This window comes from Hyla sarda, chromosome 1, assembly GCF_029499605.1.
Source record: "Hyla sarda isolate aHylSar1 chromosome 1, aHylSar1.hap1, whole genome shotgun sequence".
Lineage (NCBI taxonomy): Eukaryota > Metazoa > Chordata > Amphibia > Anura > Hylidae > Hyla > Hyla sarda.
The window spans coordinates 85,887,283-85,912,392 of record NC_079189.1 but is presented as its reverse complement, the minus strand read 5'-3'; the positions used below and the strand labels follow the sequence as shown (position 1 = coordinate 85,912,392).

General features: G+C 42.2%; 1 protein-coding gene across 3 annotated transcripts in view; it reads left to right on the top strand.

The window, feature by feature from the left end:
* ATP8A1 (ATPase phospholipid transporting 8A1) overlaps positions 1 to 25,110 on the top strand; it is a 212,785-nt gene that overhangs the window by 143,412 nt on the left and 44,263 nt on the right. For all 3 annotated transcript variants that reach the window (XM_056557206.1, XM_056557223.1, XM_056557214.1), the window contains 4 exons: positions 2,679 to 2,748; positions 8,811 to 8,895; positions 9,750 to 9,889; positions 17,633 to 17,771. In XM_056557206.1, the coding sequence (XP_056413181.1) occupies positions 2,679 to 2,748; positions 8,811 to 8,895; positions 9,750 to 9,889; positions 17,633 to 17,771 (434 nt within the window). The remainder of the gene's footprint in view (positions 1 to 2,678; positions 2,749 to 8,810; positions 8,896 to 9,749; positions 9,890 to 17,632; positions 17,772 to 25,110) is intronic.

Genomic DNA, 25,110 nt, shown 5'->3' with positions numbered 1-25,110 from the left:
CTACAATTCCCAAAATGCTATGGTTTTTGTCAGCTCTTCATCAGTCTTCCCATTCCCCTCACAGCACTCCTGAAAGTCCCCTGCCCAATGCCCCTGCAGGGCATTGTTGTACAAAGTGGACTATCTCTCCACCCAGACAGCAAGCCTACTGTCGCTGCTGTATTCATTCATTGTCTTTTCCCCTGCCTGTGTCATTGCTCAGCACAAGGCAACATGCTGTAAATGCACCCTATTCTACCTTAATGTCCCAATAAAAATACACTGCCCAAAAAATAAAGGGAACACTTAAACAACACGTTGTAGCTCCAAGTCAATCACACTTATGTGACATCACACTTCAGTGACATCACACTGTCCACTCAGGAAGCAACACTGATTGACAATCAATTTCACATGCTGTTGTGCAAATGGAACAGACAACAGGTGGAAATTATAGGCAATTAGCAAGATGCCCCCAATACAGGAGTGGTTCTGCAGATGGTGACCACAGACCACTTCTCAGTTCCTGGCTGATGTTTTGGTCACTTTTGAATGCTGGTGGTGTTTTCACTCTAGTGGTAGCATGAGATGGAGTCTACAACCCACACAAGTGGCTCAGCTAGTGCAGCTCATCCAGGATGGCACATCTATGCGAGCTGTGGCAAGAAGGTTTGCTGTGTCTGTCAGAGTAGTGTCCAGAGCATGGAGGCACTACCAGGGGACAGGCCAGTACATCAGGAGACGTGGAGGAGGCTGTAGGAGGACAACAACCCAGCAGCAGGACTGCTACCTCCGCCTTTGTGCAAAGAGCACCACTGCCAGAGCCCTGCAAAAGGACCTCCTGCAGGCCACAAATCTGTGTCCACCCAAATGGTCAGAAACAGACTCCATGAGGAGGGTGTGAGGGCCTGACATCCACAGGTGGGGGTTGTGTTTACAGCCCAACACCGTGCAGGACGTTTGGCATTTGCCAGAGAACACCAATATTGGCAATTTCACCACTGGTGCCCTGTTCTCTTCACAGATGAAAGCAGATTCACACTGAGCACATGTGACAGACGTGACAGTCTGGAGACGCCGAGGAGAACTTTCTGCTGCCTGCAACATTCTCCAGCATGACCAATTTGGCGGTGGGTCAGTAATAGTGTGGGGTGGCATTTCTTTGGGGGGCCGCACAGCCCCCCATGTGCTTAACAGATCCTCAGACCCCTTGTGAGATCATATGCTGGCGCAGTTGTCCCTGGGTTCCTACTAATGCAAGACAATGCTAGACCTCATGTGGCTGGAGTGTGTCAGCAGTTCCTGCAAGAGGAAGGCATTGATGCTATGGACTGGGACGCCCGTTCCCCAGACCCGAATCCGATTGAGCACATCTGGGACTTCATGTCTCGCTCCATCCACCAATGCCACGTTGCACCACAGACTGTCCAGGAGCATGCCCAGGCATTGTAGGGAGGTCATACAGGCACGTGGAGGCCACACACACTCCTGAGCCTCATTTTCACTTGTTTTAAGGACATTACATCAAAGTTGGATCAGCCTGTAGTGTGGTTTTCCACTTTGATTTTGAGTGTGACTCCATATCCAGACCTCTATGGGTTGATGCATTTGATTTCCATTGATAGTTGAATGTGCTGACAACAAAATCACACAAAAATTATGTAAAGACGAAAGTATTTCATGCGATTCATTCATTTACATCTAGGATGTGTTATCTTAGGGTTCCCTTTATTTTTTTGAGCAGCGTATATAGGTATATGTGTATGTGAGAGATGGTGATGTAGGCTATAAGAACTGGTCAGAACTGATGACATCACTCAGGGGGCGGCGGTAGAACTCAGACCAGATCCAGCTAAGTGTTTCAAGACAGCAGAGGATGATGTGTTGTCTTGGGAGAAAGAGAGGAGCTGGGGAGACAATACCACAGAGAATGAGAGAACTACACAACTTTCTATTAGGGTTGAATCATGCAAAAACATGCTGAAACCAGTACAATCTGTGATAACTAGATTAGTTTTTCTATTTAAATAGAATTATCGAATACCGGAACACCCTTCTAACAATAGCTACTTAATACAGGCTGCAAAAATAGATGCAATACTGATACATGTAAAGTAAACTAGTGAAAGAAGCCTATATAATGCTATCATTCTGTTATGTGTTTATTCCTACGTTTCCTAGAGGAACAGAGAATTGTAAAAATCCAGTTGAGACAGAATTTTTGTGTATATATATATATATATATATATATATATATATATATTATAATTTTTTTTGTATTTAATAGAACAGACAAATATCTGATAAATATCGGAGAGGTTAGGGTTTATAATGTTGAGGTAATGCTTGGCTTCAGATTATTTGCAGATTTCTCTAAAGTGAAGAAAAGACTTGATTAATCTGTTCATGACATCACACATGTCTAGTAGGGGGGAGCTCATCTCTGGGATTACCATTTCTTTGCCTTTTTTGCACATAGAACTTCCATAGACTCCTGAATTCAGTGGCTGACTACATTGACATACTTTTATCTTGCTTATTCTGTGGAATTGCCATAAATGTCTATAGTGAGCTTATCCCTTTCCAACTTTAATTTCCATATGTGCCATATTGATAAAATAATATAAATTATGTATGATTTACCACACTTGCCTGATAACACTTTGGAAATATTATGTCCTGTAATTCTTTTGTTGCAGTAATCGAAAACGTATGTCTGTGATCGTCCGCAACTCTGCTGGGAAACTGAGATTGTACTGCAAAGGGGCTGTAAGTCTTGATACATTACACTATTTGCATCATGTGCGTGCCTCTGATTGCTACCGTATTTTTCGTCCTATAGGACGCGCTGGCGTATAAGACGCACCCAATTTTTAGGGGCAAAATCTAAAAAAATAAAGATTTTGAACCCAATAGTGGTCTTCAACCTGCGGACCTCCAGATGTTGCAAAACTACAATTCCCAGCATGCCCGGACAGCCGTTGGCTGTCCGGGCATGCTGGGAGTTGTAGTTTTGCAACATCTGGAGGTCCACAGATTGAAGACCACTGCAGGAGGAGGTAATACTCACGTGTCCCCGCCGCTCCAGACCCGTCACCACTGCCCTGGATGTCGCTCCATCGCTGTCGCCGTGTCCCTGTCGCTCTGGAACGTCTCTGCTGCCGGCCGGGTATCCTCGCTCTCCGTCGCCACCATCACGTCGTTACGCACGCCGACGCACGTACGCGACGACGTGATGACGAGGAAGGAGAGCGCCGGCCATACAGGGGATCCCTGAACGGAGAAGACACCGAGGAGGCAGGTAAGGTCCCTCCCGGTGTCCTGTAAGCACTAACCCGGCTATTCAGTCGGGCTGTTCGGGACCGCCGCGGTGAGATTGCAGCGGTCCCGAATAGCCCGACTGAACAGCCGGGTTAGTGTTACTTTCCCTTCAGACGCGGTGGTCAGCTTTGATCGCCGCATCTGAAGGGTTAATACAGGGCATCACCGCGATCGGTGATGTCCTGTATTAGCCGCGGGTCCCGGACGTTGATGGCCGCAGGGACCACCGCGATAGGAGTGTATTCGCCGTATAAGACGCACCGACTTTTTCCCCCCAGTTTTGGGGAAGAAAAAGTGCGTCTTATACGGCGAAAAATACGGTATGTCATTCACCATCAATGGCTTACTACCAGCTTAGGCATGTAACAAAACAGATCTGGCAAACGGACATCAAAAATAGACATTCAAAATAAGTGTTGTCCAACATATAAGTTCTTTAAATTTTTATATATATATATATATATATATATATATATCTCTACACACCCATACGTTTTTCTTATGAAGTATATTAGAAAGGTTATAAAGATGTACAACATGTGAACATTTTTAGCATCTGACAGTGCCCATTTAATGTAATTGCTCAATATGCGCACCTACAATAAAACATACAGTATGCATAATGATCTTACACTTTAACAAGGAGATGCGATCAGAACGCCAGAGAACAGCTGTAACAAACTCCATGGAAATCGTGAAAAAAACCATGTGTTCCTTTCTGTACACCAAAGGCCAGATGCAACAAGGGCACATGATCAAAAAAAGGTACCTAAAAATTAATTTTGATAGTCTCATTAAAGGGGTACTCCGTTGGAAACATCTTATCCCCAATCCAAATCCGGGATTAGATCCCGCCACTGGGGACCCCCGCGATCTCTGCTGCGGCACCCCGTCATTCAGTGAACTGAGCGAACTCCGCTCCATGCCCTATGACTGGCAATACAAGCCACCACGCCTCCTCCATTTACTTCTATTGGGGGGGGGCGTCACCCCCCCCTCCAGTAGACATGAATGGAGGGGGCGTGGCGTGACATCACGAACGCGGAAGCTGCATTGCACTGATGGTCATTGAAAGTGACAAGAACAGTCGTGTAGATAGACAACTTAAGACATTCCACAAATCCTAAAGAGTTTTATGGGAAAAGTCTCTCCTGTACTCCGATTACACACAGCGTTTTTTTTTTTGCCATGGCTAGTACAGCTTTTGCACCTCTGGATGCTACATTTGAATGACTGTATTAGTTTGGTAGTTGAGTCACTGATGGATGTTTTTAAGTGACTTGGAGCTACTATGCTGTTAATTGTTTTGGCTCTTCTGTAAATAACCCTAGGTTTTAAAATCGTGTAAATAAGAATGATAGATCAGTTTTTCGTTAGATTGTCTTGTAGTACTTCATAAGAAACATTAATAGGATGTGATAAAGTGCAGTCCAAAATTATGAATTGTGGGTGCGATTTTAAACCTGGGCTTTAAGCATTTAAGCTGTGTATGGCATCTAGCCCTTTGCAGCACTAATAATACCCATAGGATATCTTTTTTTGTCCTTAAAGGGGTTATCCAGGAAAAAACTTTTTTTTATATATCAACTGGCTCCAGAAAGTTAAACAGATTTGTAAATTACTTCTATTAAAAAATCTTAATCCTTTCACTACTTATGAGCTTCTGAAGTTAAGGTTGTTCTTTTCTGTCTAAGTGCTCTCTGATGACACGTGTCTCGGGAACGGCCCAGTTTAGAAGAGGTTTGCTATGGGAATTTGCTTCTAAACTGGGCTGTTCCCGAGACACGTGTCATCAGAGAGCACTTAGACAGAAAAGAACAACCTAAACTTCAGAAGCTCATAAGTACTGAAAGGGTTAAGATTTTTTAATAGAAGTAATTTACAAATCTGTTTAACTTTCTGGAGCCAGTTGATATATAAAAGTTTTTTTCCTGAATAACCCCTTTAAATCTATTTCTCATTTGTTGATTCTCATTATTGTAATCTGATAAGTGTGCAATTTTGTCTTAGCCTTCGGACTTAACCATAGGTGACATGTTATCCTTATTGTTTATGGTGAGCACTTTTCAAATTTAGTACTGTTACAATCAACGGTTTTAAAGTGTGTCCCGGTTAATATACTTAAAACTTTGTATAGGAGAAACAAATCCAAATACCGTATATACTCGAGTATAAGCCGAGTTTTTCAGCACGATTTTTCGTGCTGAAAACACCCCCCTCGGCTTATACTCGAGTGAACTCCCCCACCCGCAGTGGTCTTCAACCTGCGGACTTCCAGAGGTTTCAAAACTACATCTCCCAGCAAGCCCGGGCAGCCATCGGCTGTCCGGGCTTGCTGGGAGTTGTAGTTTTGAAACCTACGGAGGTCCGCAGGTTGAAGACCACTGCGGCCTTCAACATCATCCAGCCCCCTCTCACCCCCTTTAGTTCTGAGTACTCACCTCCGCTCGGCGCTGGTCCGGTCCTGCAGGACTGTCCGGAGAGGAGGTGGTCCGGTGGGATAGTGGTTCCGGGCTGCTATCTTCACCGGGGAGGCCTCTTCTAAGCGCTTCGGGCCCGGCCTCAGAATAGTCACGTTGCCGTGACAACGACACAGAGGTGCGTTCATTGCCAACGTACTTCTGCGTCATTGTCAAGGCAACGCCTCTATTCCGGGCCGGAAGCGCGGAGAAGAGGCGCCCCCGGTGAAGATAGCAGCCCGGACCACCTCCTCACCGGACCACCTCCTCTCCGGACAGCCCTGCAGGACCGGACCAGCGCCGAGCGGAGGTGAGTACTCAGAACTAAAGGGGGGGAGAGGGGGCTGGATGATGTTGAAGGCCGCAGTGGTCTTCAACCTGCGGACCTCCGGAGGTTTCAAAACTACAACTCCCAGCAAGCTCGGACAGCCGATGGCTGCCCGGGCTTGCTGGGAGTTGTAGTTTTGAAACCTCTGGAGGTCCGCAGGTTGAAGACCACTGAGGGCGAATGATGAGAAGAGGATGATGAAGGGGGGGGGGGTGTGGGGATGATGAAGGGGGGTGGGGATGATGAAGGGGGGATGTGTGGGATGATAAGGGGATGATGAAGGGGGGATGTGCGGGATGATAAGGGGATGATGAAGGGGGGATGTGTGGGATGATGACAAGGGGATGATGAAGGGGGGATGTGTGGGATGATAAGGGGATGATGAAGGGGGGATGTGTGGGATGATGACAAGGGGATGATGAAGGGGGGATGTGTGGGATGATGACAAGGGGATGATGAAGGGGGATGTGTGGGATGATGACAAGGGGATGATGATGAGGATGTTAATGACGGGTCTGGATGATGACAGGGGGGGGATGAGGTATTTCCCACCCTAGGCTTATACTCGAGTCAATAACTTTTCCTGGGATTTTGGGTTGAAATTAGGGGTCTCGGCTTATACTCGGGTCGGCTTATACTCGAGTATATACGGTACTCCATTTTATTCTGAGGTTTATTTCTGGGGAAAGTAAGGCCCCAATCATTCGATGTTAAGAAGTTTAACAAATTCAGGTAGTGAACCAGTATCTCCTTCCCAGATAATTAGAAAGTCGTCTCTGCAATGCTTGTAAATGTAATCTACTCATCTGGCTTGGAAATTCGGCCGTATGCACAGTGCAGCAGAATTCCATTCAATTCAATAGGGCAAAAATTCCAAGGTGTTAACATAGCCTAAATCCCACATGTACAGATGATGTGCAAATGAGTGAGCAAATCTCGTCCCTGTGGATGTTTTACAATCTTGTCTTGTGAATCTTATGTGCAAACAGGACTCTGCTTTTGGGTAGACTTTGTTTTTTTTATTTCTGTGATTGTGCCAGCTCCTGAGACTGCTTATTGTTTATCATCAATAAAGCCTACACATTTTGAATGGATTCTTCGTTTCTGCTTTATTAACTTTTTGACCCTTGATCTGGTCACAAATAAATGTAGATGTTTGATCAGGACAGAGGAGATAAATGCTGGAAACAGACTGACTTACAGACTTTGCTCTGAATGGGACACAGGAGGAGGCTGTAGAAGAGAAGCTGAGCAAAACAGTGTTGTACTGGAATAGGTAGAAAGGAACAAGTAATGAAAAAAGACAATTAATGTATTCGGATGTGCCTTTAATGAGGCTGTCTAATTAATTAAATATTTTCGTATTTAACAGTTTTGATGGTAAGGGAAAATAAGCTTTTGTCTTAAGACCTAGGAAATGCCCCCTCATCCAATTACTGGCTGACATGGTCACCACTGCGGCTATTGAGCATTTTTTAAATACTGTGTAAAAATATTTATCTGAACAACCCCTTTTAAGTAGAATGACATGTTCAAAGTTATCCACATATACAAAAATAAACGCATATATATCTTGGAGTTCCCTTTCCCAGGGCACTGTACACACATTAAGGATACACGTTTACATGTTTTGCACAGTTCCTGTCCCCATGCACTAGAATACAAGGCTAGTTGCTTTAAAGGGGGTACTCCCTGGAAAACTTTTTTTTTTTTTATCAATTGGTGCCAGAAAGTTAAACAGACTTGTAAATTACTTCTATTAAAAAATCTTAATCCTTCCAGTACTTATTAGCTGCTGAATACTACAGAAGAAATTATTTTATTTTTGGAATACAGAGCTATCTGCTGACTTCATGACCACAGTGCTCTCTGCTGACATCTCTGTCCCTTTTAGGAACTGTCCAGAGTAGGAGAAAATCCCCATAGCAAATATATGCTTCCCTGGACAGTTCCTAAAATGGAAAGAGATGTCAGCAGAGAGCACTGTGCTCATGTCAGCAGAGAGCTCTGTGTTCCAAAAAGAAAACCAATTCCTCTTTAGTATTCCGCAGCTGATAAGTACTGGAAGGATTAAGATTTTTTAATAGAAGTAATTTACAAATCTGTTTAACTTTATGGCACCAGTTGATTTAAAAAATAAAAATAAATAAATAAAAAATTTCCACCGGAGTACCCCTTTAACCTTTCCATCATAAAAACCTCTCCCTTTAAAGAATTGTTGTCCTGTTTGCGCCGACAGGCTACATAGAGCCACAAGGATTAGATTTCCACTCCGTTCTTCTAGTTCTTTCCTCTCAAATTGATCCTAATAGAAGAGTACTGTACTTATGGCTAGTGACAAGTTGATATTATAGCTTCGACACGACTGAAGTTGCCAAGTAATATTGGCGCTGTTAGAACACATTTTTGATCGAGTTCTGTCAACCATCCACCAGCACTGAGGTGGCTCCATATAGGATGGGACCCTAACACTGACGTACTACTTGGTTGCACAGTATTTCATTGGTTAGATTATAGGGAAGGTGAAGGAACGTGTATTGCATTGATCTCATCATTACCATTATGTATTTGACAAAAATTTGTATTTTTGATGTTCTGCCTCATTAAAAATAAAAATTGCAGTCATAAATAAAGCTTAATGCTAAATTCCAGCTACTTGGGTGGTTACAGTCTTTTAATAGCTGTAGTTATGTTGTGTGCTTTTGTCTTTTCTTTATTAATAGGACACAGTCATTTATGACCGTCTGGCTGAAACATCCAAGTACAAAGAGATTACACTAAAACATCTGGAACAGTTTGCTACAGAAGGTAAGAGAAATACTTCCACTTTGTCTATGTATATCTCACATGGCAAAACCACCTACTTAAAGGGGTATTCTGCTGCTCAGCATTTGGAACAAAATGTTCCGAACGCTGGAGCCGGTGCCGGGAGCTAGTGATGTCATAGCCCCGCCCCCTCATAATGTCACGCCCTGCCCCCTCAATGCAATCACTTGCATTAAGGGGGTGGGACGTGACGTCATGAGGGGGCGGGACTATGATGTCACAAGCTCCCGACTCCAGCGTTCGGAACAGTTTGTTCCAAACTCTGCGCAGCGGAGTACCCCTTTAAGGAAGGCTCTTTAATATCAGCTAGTGCCCTGGATCTTGCCTGAACAACTTGACAAGCCAATAAACAGTAGCATACGGTTTATAGGGATTTGGTTAGTGTCACTGGCCTCTACTGACAACTGGATACAGTGTAATATATTGCGGTATTGCCTTAAAATATCAAGTATGAGTAGGTATTTGATCATTGATTTGGAGCAACCTTCTTGGGTTTCATAACAACGTTCTTCTGTTTAAAAAAAAATATATACTCTCCAGTGTGCCCTTTGGCCTTGCTTACAGTGTATATTTGTGAGGAAATGTTTCAGATGTTTACACCCACCATGTCCATGGCCTGCTCTGATGTATTCTAACAAAGTACGCCTTTCGAATTCGTTCCAGCACCATTTTGACCACTCTTTACAATAAAAAGATATATTTTTTGTGTTTTACACTGTGGTAGCCGTTGGGTGACTTCTTTGTGTAAGGCATGCAATACGTCTGGAGATTTATCCTGGCAAATATAATAAAGTGCACTGTAAACATCATTCTGCTTCATGATATCTTGTCTACAGGATTAAGAACGCTATGTTTTGCTGTGGCCTCCATTCCGGACAGTGTGTATGAAGAATGGCTCGATGTGTACCACAGAGCCTCCACCTCTGTACAAAACAGGTCTCTAAAGCTGGAGGAGTGCTATGAATTGATAGAAAAGGTAAATGATTGTGTTCATGTGTATTACATGCTGTGTTACATGCTCCCTTTGTATGTGCAGCCAGCCAGTCAGTACAATGCTTATATGCTGGGTTTAGACTTGAGCTTTACAGGCTGGCTTTCTTTGTACCTGACTGAAGGTAGGAGGGCATTGCCATTTGACTACAGGCATCAGCAAGGGTGTGTTACCCCTTCTGTTAATTTTCAGCTTTGTAAGCTAATATATATAGTGTAAAAAGGCTTAAAGGATGGCACCACTTACTGTGGAGTGTCAGGGGTTGACTGAGTAGACTCATATGTTCAGGAGTGAGGCAGCAGAGGAGACATTGAAGTGTGGAGTCAGCTGAGGTGCTGGAGACAATTGATACTAAGATGTGTCAGATACTATGCAACCACAGAACAAAAAGAACGATCAGCACTCACCGCAAAGCTTCTGACTCTGTATTCCTAGATGGAGATGCCGACAGACCCGGGCAGGTCAGGATGCATAGCGCTCGGAGGCTTTGCCTCCGAGCGCAATGCATCCTGACCTGCCTGGGTCTGTCGGCATCTCCGTCTAGGAATACAGAGTCAGAAGCTTTGCGGTGAGTGCGGATAGTTTTTTGTTCTGTGGTTACATAGTACCTATATATATATACATATAATATGTGTATATATGTATGTGTATGTCTGTGCTTTCATAATGCTTTTCTTCTCTGGTTGAAAGAGTACCCTGAAGTGCTAAGATCTGGAACTCCTCCTCGCCCCGTCCCATTCCTGGCCCTGTTTGATACACAGTAATGTGGAAGCTGAGCCCTGTTTCCAAATTTTGCCCAGGTGCGAGATTTGGAATCAGGGCTCGGCTTCCAGCTGGCTTTGAGTCAAACAGGGAAAGGGATGAGAGGGATTGAAGAGGCGTTCCAGCCCTTATCAATTCGGTGTCCTGGGAACACCTCTTTGACACTTCGCACCAAAGCATTGTCTCCCAAGCAGGTTGACTCCAGCTGTTGCAAAACAACAACTCCCAGCATGCCCGGTCATGCTGGGAGTTGTAGGTTTGCAATAGCTGGAGGCACCCGGTTTGGAAAACACTGCAACAGAGAATAAAATAATTTTTCTACATTATGGAAACACAGACTGATATGTTAAAGGTACCAGATGTCTCCTTGTCCTAACCCCTATTTTACAGTGTCAGCAGTTTGGAATATAAATTGCAGCTAAAAGGATCCCTTTTGTTATTCAGTATATACCATTCATAACTTCATATGGTGCTAGTGTGAACAGAGCCTTACACTTTTAGCCAGAAAAAAGTTAGTCTTTTGATGATTAAATGTGAGCTTCATGACAATGTAATAAGTGTTGCTTTCAGCACAGTAAACATTGTTGTTGTTAGTTTTCTTTGTTTTTTGTTAGAGTTAAATATACTGGTTATGAATGTAGAACGTGCGGTTCTTCAAAGAAATGCAATAAAAATAGATTGTTTCCCTATTAAAGGTGCAGGGTCATCATTAATAAGAGATCTATTCCCCCGATCTGAAGACAGCACTCAGTACATCCCCACTCTGACCCACGAAATCCTCGTCCTCCTAAATTATTTATTCTGCAGGATAAATAAAACATTCTTCAGTCAGATGTTTCCCTGCATTTCCCAATGCCAGTGCAGTGTATATCCCCAATGTAAAATATTTATGCACAGAACTAGCACCAACTCTGCTTAGGCCCCAGATTGAGTTTTGCGCATGGCACTTTTGCAGGGACACGTATTCTTCTGGAAGTTCTGGGTGATGTCATTTTACTTATTCTGCAGATTCGTGTGTTAATGGAAACACACCTGCCGCTTTGCTTTTTTTAGTCCCTTGCAGTGGTGTCAACTATTTTCGCACCTGTTTAGTATTGCTTTTATGATCAGCACGGTCATAGAGTACCCACCTATTGTACTGTACATGCTGGGTCGGTTTTAACATCTTGTTTTCCATGACATGGGACAACAGTAGTGGAACCATAAATCACTAAAACAACAAGTTAGTGATTAAGTCATTCACAGATTTACACTGCTGATGCTCAAAAACAGCCCCTTATTCATTACATGGTTTCTGTGGTGTGTCTTGACATGGTGATTTATTTCTATGTAATTGATTTGGGGGTTTAGAAGAGATTTTAGAGAGCATCACACATATATGCTTTTATATTTTTCATACTTTTTGAGTGCTGCTGTTAATTTGTTTTCTAATCATAGAGAGATGTATGTGTTCGTAGAGAGGTGGGATATATTAGGAAGCGGTGAAACAGTCTCCTTAGGCCCTCTTTACTTATTTCCGTTGTCAGTTTTCTTTTCCCTCCGGCGCTGCAAAAAAAAATGTGCAGGAGGAAAAATGAAGCCAGAACTGATCCCATTCTTTTGAATGGGACAATTCACAATCATCCAGCATCTGTTTAGACATCGGATGATTTGACATCTTGCTTTGTTTCCACGTCCATGCCGCATATACCTGTCAGGCAACTGATGGTTTTGACTGATGACAATTTATGCACTTTTTGAGCATCAGTTGTGAACAGTTTATGTAAAAAGCTAACCTTGACACAATTGACCTATGTAAACCGAGCCTTTAAGGGTTTTAACTATGATTCACTTTTCACAGCAGTCTTAATATTTTGTTTGGCTGAATGAAATTACATTCCTACCTCTGAAAAATAATGCAGATATGACCATATTTACTTCTCTCTGCCTTCTTTTTATCCTCTCCTCTTTTCATGTACAAACCTTTTGTGGCGGACAGAGGGCTTCTGTCATATGATTTGCTTTGAACTTCATTTCCCTGCAGTCTTAATTGAAGATGTTCATTCTTGTGCTGCAGAGTGTGAGGCATCCATCAGGAGATCTATTCTTCATAATAGTAACATTATCTCTTCTCTTCTCACACATTGTACAGTGTTATTATAGGGAATAATATCCTTCCTTCTGCCAAGTGACTTTAGTGTTACAGACTAATGTAGAAGCTATAGCTGTACATAATATTATGATGTATATTTACCTCATCCTGGCCAGTAAATATTTGGCCAGACTGTCATACAGCTTTTGAAGTACACCATTTACTGCAAAATACGTATGAGGCCAGTGTATCAGCTGTATATGCTGCAATATATATGGCTGAATAGTCATTGAGTGTGAGAAGATCAGGGTGACTGACCATGTCAGACCAGAAGAGAAAACTGCAAAAAAAAAAAAAAAAAAAAAAAAAAAAAAGAGAAAGCACCCAGTATATATTGGTAGGGCTGTCTTTATAAAAACAATAGATTTTTGATCATTACTTTTTTCAGTATTTTCAAATATGGTCAATTTCACATAATGGACAATTTATTTTTCTTATGGTAAACCTGAAAAGTTAATGTGTTGAAAGCAGGTAAAATTGCCAACTTTATAGAACTCATGGACACTGACAAGGGCCAAATGGTGATGTTAGACTACATGGTCAGTAAAAATAAAAAATAAAATAGGGGTCTTGTGGGTGTTCCCATACATAATGCAGTGGTTAGTACCTACCAATAGCGATCATAGGCAGGGCAACCAGTGACAGGTTCATGGACACCCATCTGGGGAATGTTCTTCTGGGAAACCTTGGGTCCTGCCATACATGTGGATGTTACTTTAAATGGGCACTCTCATTAAAACTAATGATGTTTTCTATGTTTTATTTGGGCTTAAAAAAAAGCACAAGAGCACATTCTCCCCCATCTCATACACAGACTTTGGACCGAAGCCAAAACACAGGAAGTGCAGAATGGAGTGCTGGGGGGGGGGGTTCAACCAACAGCATATGGCAGTTAAGTGTGAGAGGAGCTACGATTGGTTGAGGCTGGACACACACCCCCTCAGCACTCCAGGCTGCACTTTCTGTGTTTGGACTTCGGTCTAAAGTCTGTGTATAAGATGGGGGGAAAATGTGTTCTTGAGCTTTTTGGCACACAAATAAAACATAGAAAAATTAAAAAAAAAATGTAAAGTATATTGGAAATATTTTTTTATTTACCATAAGGAGTGCAATAACAAATATTAGTTTTAATGAGAGTTACCCTTTAACACGTACTGTACCGCCTAAACATTGTTACAAACCAAGCCCACCCCTTTCTGGCTGATATATTCCATAATGGCAGTGGGCTCTATCAGCAGGATATTGCACTCTGCCACAGTGCAGGAATGGTTTGAGGAACCTGACGAAGAGTTAAAGGTGTTGACTTACTGTATAAATTCCCCAGATCTCATTCCAAAATGATTTGCAGCAGTCACTGATCGGAGCAGTGACTCCTTTCTTGTGATAAATGGTGAGGGACCCAGAGTTTTGTTCGACGCCAATCATTTATTAACATTGATTGCCAACCCTAAAGAAGTTATCCACCATAAGGTTACTTTAGAACTTGCCTGCTAGACACTAATGGACATGCTTAGGAAGGATCCATGCTTGTCTTGAGGCTAAATGGATGTGTTGGGAGTCCACTATAATGCTGCTATCTTTTTGTGAAATGGCTATATCCTGTTTGAGTTCGTTCCCTCCAACTAAAAGTCCCAGGATCCCTTGTTTGTAAATGTGAGATCCTTTTTCTCCGTCCCACACATCAGCCACCCCACCCATTGCAGTACAGCCTCCGTGGAGACTGATCTCATGGCCACCGAGTGGTTGCTCCACCCATTGAAGCAGACAGGCTCCCTTTTAACACCTGACTAGTGATGCAATGTCTCGGGTCGCACTGCAACCTGGGAAAACCTGAAACACACACATTAGAATTGCGAGACCAGCCTTCATACACAGCTGCAGACACTATATTATGACCTACACTAACTTTACAGCCCCTGCAGCATAGTCAAATAAAAAAAATCCCAGAATACCCCTTTAAAATAGTCAAAGTCTTGGTGGATCATTTGCCAATCGATAAAAGGACCGTGGCTGTTTGGATATTATCTTTCTAAAGCCTGGGTTCATAAAGCATACCAATATTTCATTCATATGTGTGCCTTGCAGGATCAAACATCTGAATATGAGGTTATTACCTGTTTTTGCATGTAGCATTTGTTAAGAATGAAATGTTGTGTAATAGTGAGAATTTTGTTTGTCATATTTCACTTTTACATGGTCCTTTGAAACCCCGAAGCAGCTGCATGAATTAGATCAGTACAACAATTATTACTCCATAAAAAGTTATAATTAGCAGAGAATCTGGGCACAGTCTCCTCTTTATTCGGTGGGTTTATTTATGCCTGGGTGTGAACTCTGTCATGCCCTGAGCTTATGCCTTTACTCATTTCCACGTCCCGCAGCAGACCTGGTGTTATTGTAAAGCGTAATTCAATCAGGAGTCTGCACTATGTAGGACATTTCATCGGCACACAAAGTGCTAAGACCTGCTGTTCTGAAATGGAAAAAAAAAAGATCTTTTTGCTCACTTTCATGTATTTGGCTGAGTTGACTAGACTTCCTTTATGATGATTTGCAGGGCTGACCCTAACAAATCACACTATAGTTTCCTGTATATTGTAACGTACGGATATCTTCATAAAACAGTCTAGTGCAGTGGTCTCCAAACTGTGGACCTCTGGCCATTGCAAAACTATAACTTCCAGCATGCCCGGACAGCCAACGGCTGTCCGGGCATGCTGGGAGTTGTAGTTTTGCAACGGCCAGAGGTCCGCAGTTAAGAGACCAATGGTTTAAGCATATAGACTATGTACAACTAACACTCACTGACCTAGTTGACCAGGTACCCACTTTATACGGAACCTGTCGTCAATGTACATGCAATAGGTTTACCGACAAGTCACCACACAAGCCAAACTATTTACCACTGATGGAAGTTGGTAGGAGGGATTATTGATGTCACAAAATTACAAAAGTACACCACAGATGCATATAGGGCCCTGCAATAGGCCTCGCTTGGCAGAAAATACTTCCAGCAATAAATCCAACAGTACGGGTGCATTCACACTGCGTTTTTAGCAATACAGTTCCTATATAAGGTTTTTGATGACAAACTGATTCCTCAAAACCTGGCTAAACTGTATCAAAACGTGAGTACAAATTTCAACCCATATACAGTTAAAAACCGTACACGGTTTTTAACTTTTCACTCCATTTTGAATAAAGTTTCACTTGTTTGATTGAAATTCCAAGAAAAAAAACCGTGCAGTCAAAAAAAGTATGGTGAAAACCAGATGGAACCGTATGCACATACGGTTCTGTACGGTTCCCATTGACTCCCATGTTTAAAAAATAAAATAAAAAACGTATAAGGTTTAAAACAGTTTTTCACCCGGACCAAAAACAGTGGTAGGTTACGGTTTTGGGTACAGGGGGAAAAAAAAAAATGACAAAACCGTACAGTATGCAAAACGGACACAACCTGATGCATCTTTTCAATGGAGAGTCAATGCATACGGTTTTGAATATGGTTCCGTACGGTTTTCACATTGAAAACGTATATGGGAACTGTATTGCCAAAACGTGGTGTGAATGCACCCTATCAGGGAGGGCGCAGAAATTCGTACCTTTTTAATCAGAATAAAAGTTCACATGTGTACCCAAAACCATTAAAATATACACCAGATAAAATCAGATGGTAATACTGGACAAAACCAGTATGGGGCTTTGTGCCATTTGGACTATGGAGGGTCCCGAAGCGTTTCTATTACATGTAATAAAGTCCTCGGGGGATAGATAGGTCCTAGCTCTAGAATATTAACATAACACCAATAAAATGATGTTTTCATTAAATAAATACATTTAAAGTAATGAAGTTATGGTATTATTCTAGTGTTGGGGACCTACCTATTCCTCCTGAGGACGACACTACATGTGACTGAAATGCGTCGGGATCCTCCATAGTCCCCTTGGCACATAGCAACACAAAGTATTCTTTTGTTATTCATCACTCATTTCTGAATTTGTCCGGTATTACCAGCCAACTTTATCTGGTCTATATTTTAATTGTCTGGTGTTTATGTTGGTAAGCTTTTTATGACTACAGTAAAAGTTACATTTTTGCACCTCCTCTGATACTTTTGTATATTCTGTTTTGTATCGAAGTGTGTATCTAAATTTGATAGGACTAATAATAAAAAAAAAAAAGTCAATGGTGCTTCTGCTTCTACACATTGAGGGTACATTCCCACACAGCGTATTTGCTGCGTATTTGCTGCTGCGTATTTTATTTTCCCTGTTGAAGTCAATGGGTAGGAAAATACGCAGCAGCAAATACGCAGCAAATACGCAGCAAAATACGCCGTGTGGGAACGTACCCTGATGCAGTATTTGGTCACGCATCACTTTAACACTGAGTTTTTTAGACACACTCAATCACGTTTCAAATCCATATGGCCCAGATTTATCAAACTGTGTGAGACACAAAGTGGAGTTATTTTCCTACAGCGACCAATCACAGCTCAGCTTTCACTTTACCAGAACTCGTTAGCTGAGCTGTTACTGTGGAAAAATCACTCCACTTTTTCTCACACAGTTTGATGAATCCCCCCCCAATATATCATTTGACTTTATGTTCAGGGCTCAAGTCCACTAAAAGAACATCTCCTTATAGAACATCTGATATCGATGATCCATCTTGATATGTAAAGCTTTTACTGAATATAACTTTTCATTTGACTTTATGTTCAGGGCTCAAGTCCACTAAAAGAACATCTCCTTATAGAACATCTGATATCGATGATCCATCTTGATATGTAAAGCTTTAACTGTATATAACTTTTTATTTGACCGTTTAGAACCTCCATTTACTTGGGGCAACAGCCATTGAAGATAAGCTACAGGACAACGTACCAGAAACCATTGAGACCTTGATGAAAGCGGATATCAGAATTTGGATTCTAACGGGAGATAAACAAGAGACGGCTATTAACATTGGTACAGTTATTTTACCATTACACATTGTTTTGTGTAATATTTTCTTAAAATCTTCATTTACTTGGAGGTGCTCAGCTTCATATTATAGTTTCTACATGAAATAATGTAGTTAAAGAGCAATATTTGCAGAAAGGAAATCAGATTTTAATGGTTTATTTTTCCCTTTAGAAATTTTAGACTTTATCAGGCAGCTTTATCCAGAAACAGTCTAAATATTTTACAGGTGGCCCTCCTACAACAATAATAGTTCTGATGACTATTAAATCGAATAAATCAACAGTAGTGTAACTGGAGTGTCATAGGCATGTGACACAAATCTAATCATAGTAACCATTTAGATTGAACTGTTTTCCGTACTAATTTTGGAGGTGACCTACAAGGAGGACATGTAAAGAAGCACTCAGGAATTTATTTTTACACCTATAATGCTCACCAGTAATGCAGTGTAATTTGCTTCATCCCAGCTCTGTTACATCCATACATATTGGGCCCTTTCATTTTTGCAGCTGTGGTCACCAAGCAGGCCATCTGAAAAATAACATGTGTAACAAGAAGGGATCTGTCCAGAGTGGCTCGCTTCCTGGGAACTACATTGTCATCCTCGATCAAATCCCTTCTGGCAGCTCTCTGGCCCTGCCCCTCCCCACCAGTCTCTGCCCTCCATCTCTGTCCCCCATGTACACTTCCCTAAGACACCAGGAGTGCAGTGATATAGTCCACTGACTCGCACTGCATGTTTCTGCTGTGTGCAGATTCTATAGTTCTATGAGATACAGCTACACACTTTCCTTGTACACTCTATCTCAGATGCGCTGTGGCACAGTAAGTACACAGCGTAATCCGCCCTATGAACACGTTGTGATGTCTATTTCTGGCTTTGTCTCCAATTTAACTGTATGCTTTTAGCCTGAGGAAGAGCAAAACTATCCCAAAACATAGCCCAAAACATATCTTGTGACACAAATTACCTGGCATGGTATAGTAACTTAGACACATGCATACAGACCTATCATGCCGTCTAAATTATAGATTAGAAGTACACATTAATATATTTGAGGGCAATAGTGATTTCTTAATCCTCCTAAATGAGATCATCCAGATGGTGTTGGATTAATGTAGTAAAGTAGCCAGATCTTTCTCAATTCATTTACACCCTTTAATCCCTTATTAGTTGGCCCTGATGAATGCTATTAGACTAGAATTGTGGATATAATTTTATTATACTGATTGTATAGAAGTATTAGATTTGACACTACACATATCTGTCACTCATTATTATGAAGAGTGTGATTGTACAGATGTATACAGGCATTATTTTAACCACCCACTTGACTCCGAAGTACTGATTTATCAGAGATGTTAATAAATGAATGAATTACAAGTTCTACAGGCCAGGCTCCATTTAAAGATGTTTCCTAAACACACAGATTGCTGTTAGGACAAGGAGACACATGGTAACTTTTTATATGTCGGTTTTATATGCTTCAATAATGTAAATGTATGCTTTTATTCTTCGTTGCAAAGAGGCGTTCCTCAGCACTTTAGGGTCCTGGGAAGGCCTCTTTGATTCCCCTCCCATCCCTGTCCTTGCTTAAATGATTGACAGTCAGCTGAAAACCGAGCCACGAGTCAGTCAAGCAGGGTCAGGGATGGGAGAGGGAACAAAGAGGCGTTATAGCCATCAGCACTTCAAGGACTTTGGAACACCTCTTTAGTATGATACTTTCCATATATTTGTATGGATCTTTTGTCATATATGGAATTAAAGCTGTGGAAGACTCCCCAGGGATAAATTGTGTGACCCTACCCTAAAGGGGAATCTTATTCTGAAATGGAAAATCTCTGTCCGAAGACATTATAGTTGGCAGCATAGGAATAACTAGTCCTCTAAACTCCACATCCATTGTGTATGGTTACTCAGTCATAAGAAAGCAAGTCACATGTCTGCAAATTTATCATGTACGTCTTGTCGTCTTCATTCCAATGTGAGGTAACAACGTTCACACCAAGGTTTGATCAGCGGAGCAGGTTACATATACTCGCCACTGTAGGTTAATAATGCATTGCCTGGAAGGGAATAGTTTCCCTGCAGCACCATTACAATCACCATTCAGCAAAATAATAAACATAAACAACCGAGAAGAGAATTATCATAGACTATTAAAGGGGTACACCGCTGCTCAGCGTTTGGAATAAACTGTTCCAAACGCTGGAGCCGGCACCAGGAGCTCGTGGCGTCATAACCCCGCCCCATCACAACATCACGCTCCGCCCCCTCTGCATGTCTGTTGGAGGGGGCATGACAGCCGTCTGGCCCCCTCCCATAGACTTGCATTGAGGGGCCGGGGCGTGACATAATAATGGGCGGGGCTATGACGTCACAAGCTCCTGGCTCCAGCGTTCGGAACAGTTTGTTCCAAACACTGAGCAACGGAGAACCCCTTTAATGGCAGAGAAACACCACATGGTGCATCCCTCATGGGTTTGTGTGGTGGGGAGTTATAATATTAAAGTCTCTACTTGTGTTTTTTAGAGAATTCTTAGTTCTGCACCACATCAGGACTCTTTATTGATAATGACACTTACCACTAGTGTAAATTACATATGGTAGAGGAGTCTGATGTAATAAAATGTATGTATTTATATTACATCATACGATACTAAAGCATTTGTAGGTCAAGATTGGCTTTTAACTAGAATTTTGCCTTTCTTAAGCAAAGCTAGTTAATTTCTATGCTAGGCTAATGTTTACTACGCTTACTGTAATACTTGGATAAAAAGGAATCAGTAGGGTGCAAGTCAAGTACCTCTGGTTTTCCAGAAGTTAACATTAAAGGAAATCTGTCATCAGTGTCACCTGCACTAACCGGTCGGTACAGATAGGTAGTGCAGGTGACACTGTTGACTACTATACTTACCGGGTCTTGTAGGTTCTCCGGCTATCCTCTTCGGTATCTTCTGCTCTGGGCTCATCATTTCTTTGATCGCTTAAAGATAATAATTTTCTCCATTTTGGTGGGATGTGCTAGCATCTGTATGGGGAGGTGTTTTTTTTCCCATCGCTGTCTTTAGATCTGAAATGTGGTTTACTGGGGCTTCTAGGTTCTACTGACAAACTGACTGGGATGGAACTCGGGGTTCTCCTGACTCTAGACTTTAGTAGGCGAAAAAACTTCTTGTCCAATTTTGGATTTGCCCTTCTCCTATGAGCGCTGACTTGGTGACTAGGGTCTCGCAAACAGTGCACTTAGAGAAAGGCATCTTTAAAAAAAAAAAAAAAAACTTACGGCCTTACGGAAGTTCAGCTTAGTGTGGAATCCCAGGCTTAATCAGTTAAGGAGTTTATTTTCTTTATATCTATACAGTTATTGGGGGAAAAAATATATAAAATGCTGATAATTCTTGTGGTCAGCATATCAAGTACAAGTTACCTTCAGCACCACTTGTATTGCTGCAATAGATATCAGACGCCATTAGGTGGCACTGCTGATGTATACTCTGTTTTATAGACCTGCTATTCAACTGCTAAATAAATTGCAGAATACGAGTGTATATTAATCATCACTAATTACGTGTTGGGGCACAGCTGACACCACCAGGTCCCAACATATCCCTTTGACTTGAATGGGTTCTGTCAGGGATCCGGTATGAGCAGAGAAGAAAAATAGGACATGCACAATTTTTTTTCTCTGATGAACTCTTGTTATGATGGACTAGCCGGAAAAGCGCGATTTACCAGAGCACAACGGCAGTGTGGACAATCCCTTAGTAGTATAGTCTGCATAGTAATCTGTGCTGCATGCAGGTTCATGATTCTATTAGGGGAGAGTCAGGAGACCACCATACACATTAGGTAGGCTGCTGGGGTTCGACTCAGGATGGGGTGGGGGGGAGGGGGTGTTCTTAAGACAACTTTGTGTTGTTTATAATGAGAGCATGTAATCCTATGGGTCTTCTTTATTGAAAACCTTAGCTCTCAATTGGGGTAGAAAGTTGTGTTAAGGGGTACTCTCTTGTTACAGTTTCAAAACCCTACTCCACAAATAGCAGAGTGATGAAATTCTATCTCTGCAGTGTACATATAACAAGATAACCTGATTGTATGTGTCTGTAATGAGCACAGAAAGCAGAATACCATTACCATGGACCTGTTCTGTAAGGGGGTCCTACACTCTTGTCCAATCAGTGCTGGCAGTATCACTGTACATGGACACACCCCTATAACATGGTAACACCCAGCTGTCTATTTATTCATAAATATTCAGAAGTAATAATAGAGGAACATCATAATGCGGAATTCTAAGAAAAGATGCTCTAGAATTGAGACAATAGACGAGAGACGGCACTCGCCAAAAGGGTCATCTTGATTCAAATTCTGCAGTGCATACAGATAAGGGCAGGTAGAAGTGAGATGCAGGGGCCTGCGGGACACTGTTTGCCACGTATACTACAGATACACAGACTAGAGGAAGCATGTAGTATAGCGTGCAAAACAGTCTGTCCCGGACACTCCTACCCTCTTATTGCTACCTTTTGAATAAAGACCCTTTCGGAGAGTGCCATCTCTCTCATCTATTGTCTCATTGGATTGCATACCTACTGTATTTATCGGCGTATAACACGTACTTTTAAAACTTAAATTTAAGGCAGAAAGCCTGCCTGCGTGTTATACGCCGATAAATCTTCTGGTCACTGATTTAAAGCGGCCGCAGCAGCTTGTGAAGTATTAGCAGCACGGCCGTGGCCACTTTAAATCAGTGACCAGCGGCGTCTCCTCCCCGCTCTGCTTTTAATTTTTCTTACCTCCCCCCTCATCATCCCCCTTTTCCCTGCTTTTCATCGTTTTTTTTTTTCCTTTACCTGGCTGCGCTTTGGCAGGCCAAGGCCAGGCAGCGGGTCTTGTGGGCTGTGGTAAGTGAGGCAGATGAGTGACGTCCTCTGCTGGCTTCTCTGCGCGGCACCAGGGACGTCACTTAATTTCCTGTAGTCGCCAAACTCTGACTAGGAACGACTGCAGGAAATGAAGTGACGTCCCTGATGCCGCGCAGAGAAGCCAGCAGAGGACGTCACTCATCTGCTTCACTGACCGCAGCCCACAAGACCCGCTGCCTGACCTTGGCCTGCTGAAGGTAAGGAAAAGAAAAAAAAAAAACTATGAAAAGCAGGGAAAAGGGGGAATGATGAGGGAGGGGGAAGAATAGCATAGGAGGAACATGATGGGGGGGCATGATGAGACATGGTGGGGGATGATGAGACAGGGGGACATGATGAGACAGGGGGGAATGATGGTGGGGGGAGGCACTAAAGGCTTAATGTCTGTATGGCTAGTAGTAGTCTATGACAGGGGGAAAGGAGGAGACATGGGGGGTGGCGATGAGAGGGGTAAATGTGGCACAGGGACTGATAAAAGGGAAGGAATGATGTGGCACTGGAGGGGACGGGACCAAACTGAGGTGCAGAAGAAAACGAAGTTGGGGGGATGATGTGACATTTAGTCAGTCATTTATTTAACATTTTATTTTTTTTACTTAAATTTCCCTGTTAAAATGGGGGGGGGGGGGGGTGTTATACGCCAATAAATACGGTACTTCAGACTGAGCACCACTAGTGTTTGGGCTTCAGATGCGGTTCAAGATGCAGCTGTCTACTCCTGCCTGGTGTGAACAGTGCCTAGTCGTGCATGTGCTCTAGAATGATGTCATGGTAAATGCAAGTATTTACTAAAACAGAGGTGTCCGGATTGGGGCCAGTTCCTCTATAACATTGCAGCCTATAAACTTACTGCTAAACTAAGCAGCAATGTCTTCTGCATGTGGCCTGATTCAGCCATAACATATAACTCTCTGGAGGCCTCGCTTGCTCTGTTCTTTAATAATTTATCACGTTATACTGTATCATTGTAGATCAATACATTAGCTTAATACTGAGACACTTTGAGACCTTCAGCTGGGAGACGTCTGTTTTATAATCCTGTTGACATTTATTTTTCTGTGAATATTTAATGACCAGTCATATGTCATTGGTAATTACAGAAATGACTGATCTCAAGATGATATGCTGTGTCTAGGACAGTGTTTCCCGAACAGGGTGCCTCCAGCTGTTGCAAAACTGCAACTCCCAGCATGCCTGGACAGCCGAAGGCTGTCCAGGCATGCTGGGAGTTGTAGTTTTGCAACAGCTGGAGGCTCCCTGGTTGGGGAATATTGATCTAGGATATATGTGGATCATGTGTAGAGGAAAGCAGTGGAGCCATTTGCTAATGTATTATAGAGAATATAGCTTAGATGGGAATTTTTTTTTAGTCTGTAATACAAGGAGGATATATCCGCTTTCTGCTCTGCTTTTAATGTAATGCCCAAAAAGCACGGCCGGGGAAGAGTAAGAAATCATCTGATTCTCCTGTCAGATCTCTCATTCCATTTTTCCTTTTGTAAGTGCTGGTAGCTTTCATTGAAATGAACCTCATTGGTTACTGGAACACTATAAAAATGATCTATTCAGCCGAGTGTTCTCTCTTGGACACTAATAAAAGTTTGATTTTCTACACAGTAAGTAGTCATCACTTTTTAAACTGACTACTACTCGCACCAGTAGCTATCTCTCTGTAAAGTTCTTGCCGCCCTTCTTGCCATCTGTCATACACACTTTGATAATGCAGCTGAAATCTGGCCATGTGCCCAATGTAACCATGTACGTAATCTGAAACTGAACCCCTCCAAAAAACCGAGGATCAGCTGATGTAATAGACTTAATTGGTTAATCCTGGGATTTAATATGTTCTGGCTGTGTGCGACTTAAAGGGGTACTCTGGTGGAAAACTTTATTTATTTATTTTAAATCAACTGGTGCCAGAAAGTTTAAGCAGATTTGTAAATCACTTCTATTAAAAAAAATCTTTACCCTTCCAGTACTTTTTAGCAGCTGTATGCTACAGAGGAAATTCTTTTCGTTTTTGAATTTCTTTTTTGTCTTGTCCACAGTGCTCTCTGCTGACACCTGATGCCCGTATCAGGAACTGTCCAGAGCAGGAGAAAATCCCCATAGAAAACCTATGCTACTCTGGACAGTTCCTGATACAGGCATCAGGTGTCAGCAGAGAGCACTGTGGACAAGACAAAAAAGAAATTCAAAAAGAAAAAAGAATTTCCTCTGTAGCATACAGCTGCTTAAAGGTACTGGAAGGGTAAAGACTTTTTTAATAGAAGTAATTTTGTTTAGCTTTCTGGCATCAGTTCATTTGAAAAAAAAAAAAAAATTTCCGCTGGAGTACCCCTTTAAGCTGATCATGTTAGAAATGTTAGCCAAACTGCTGATTGTGGTTAATAACCCATTTTGTATG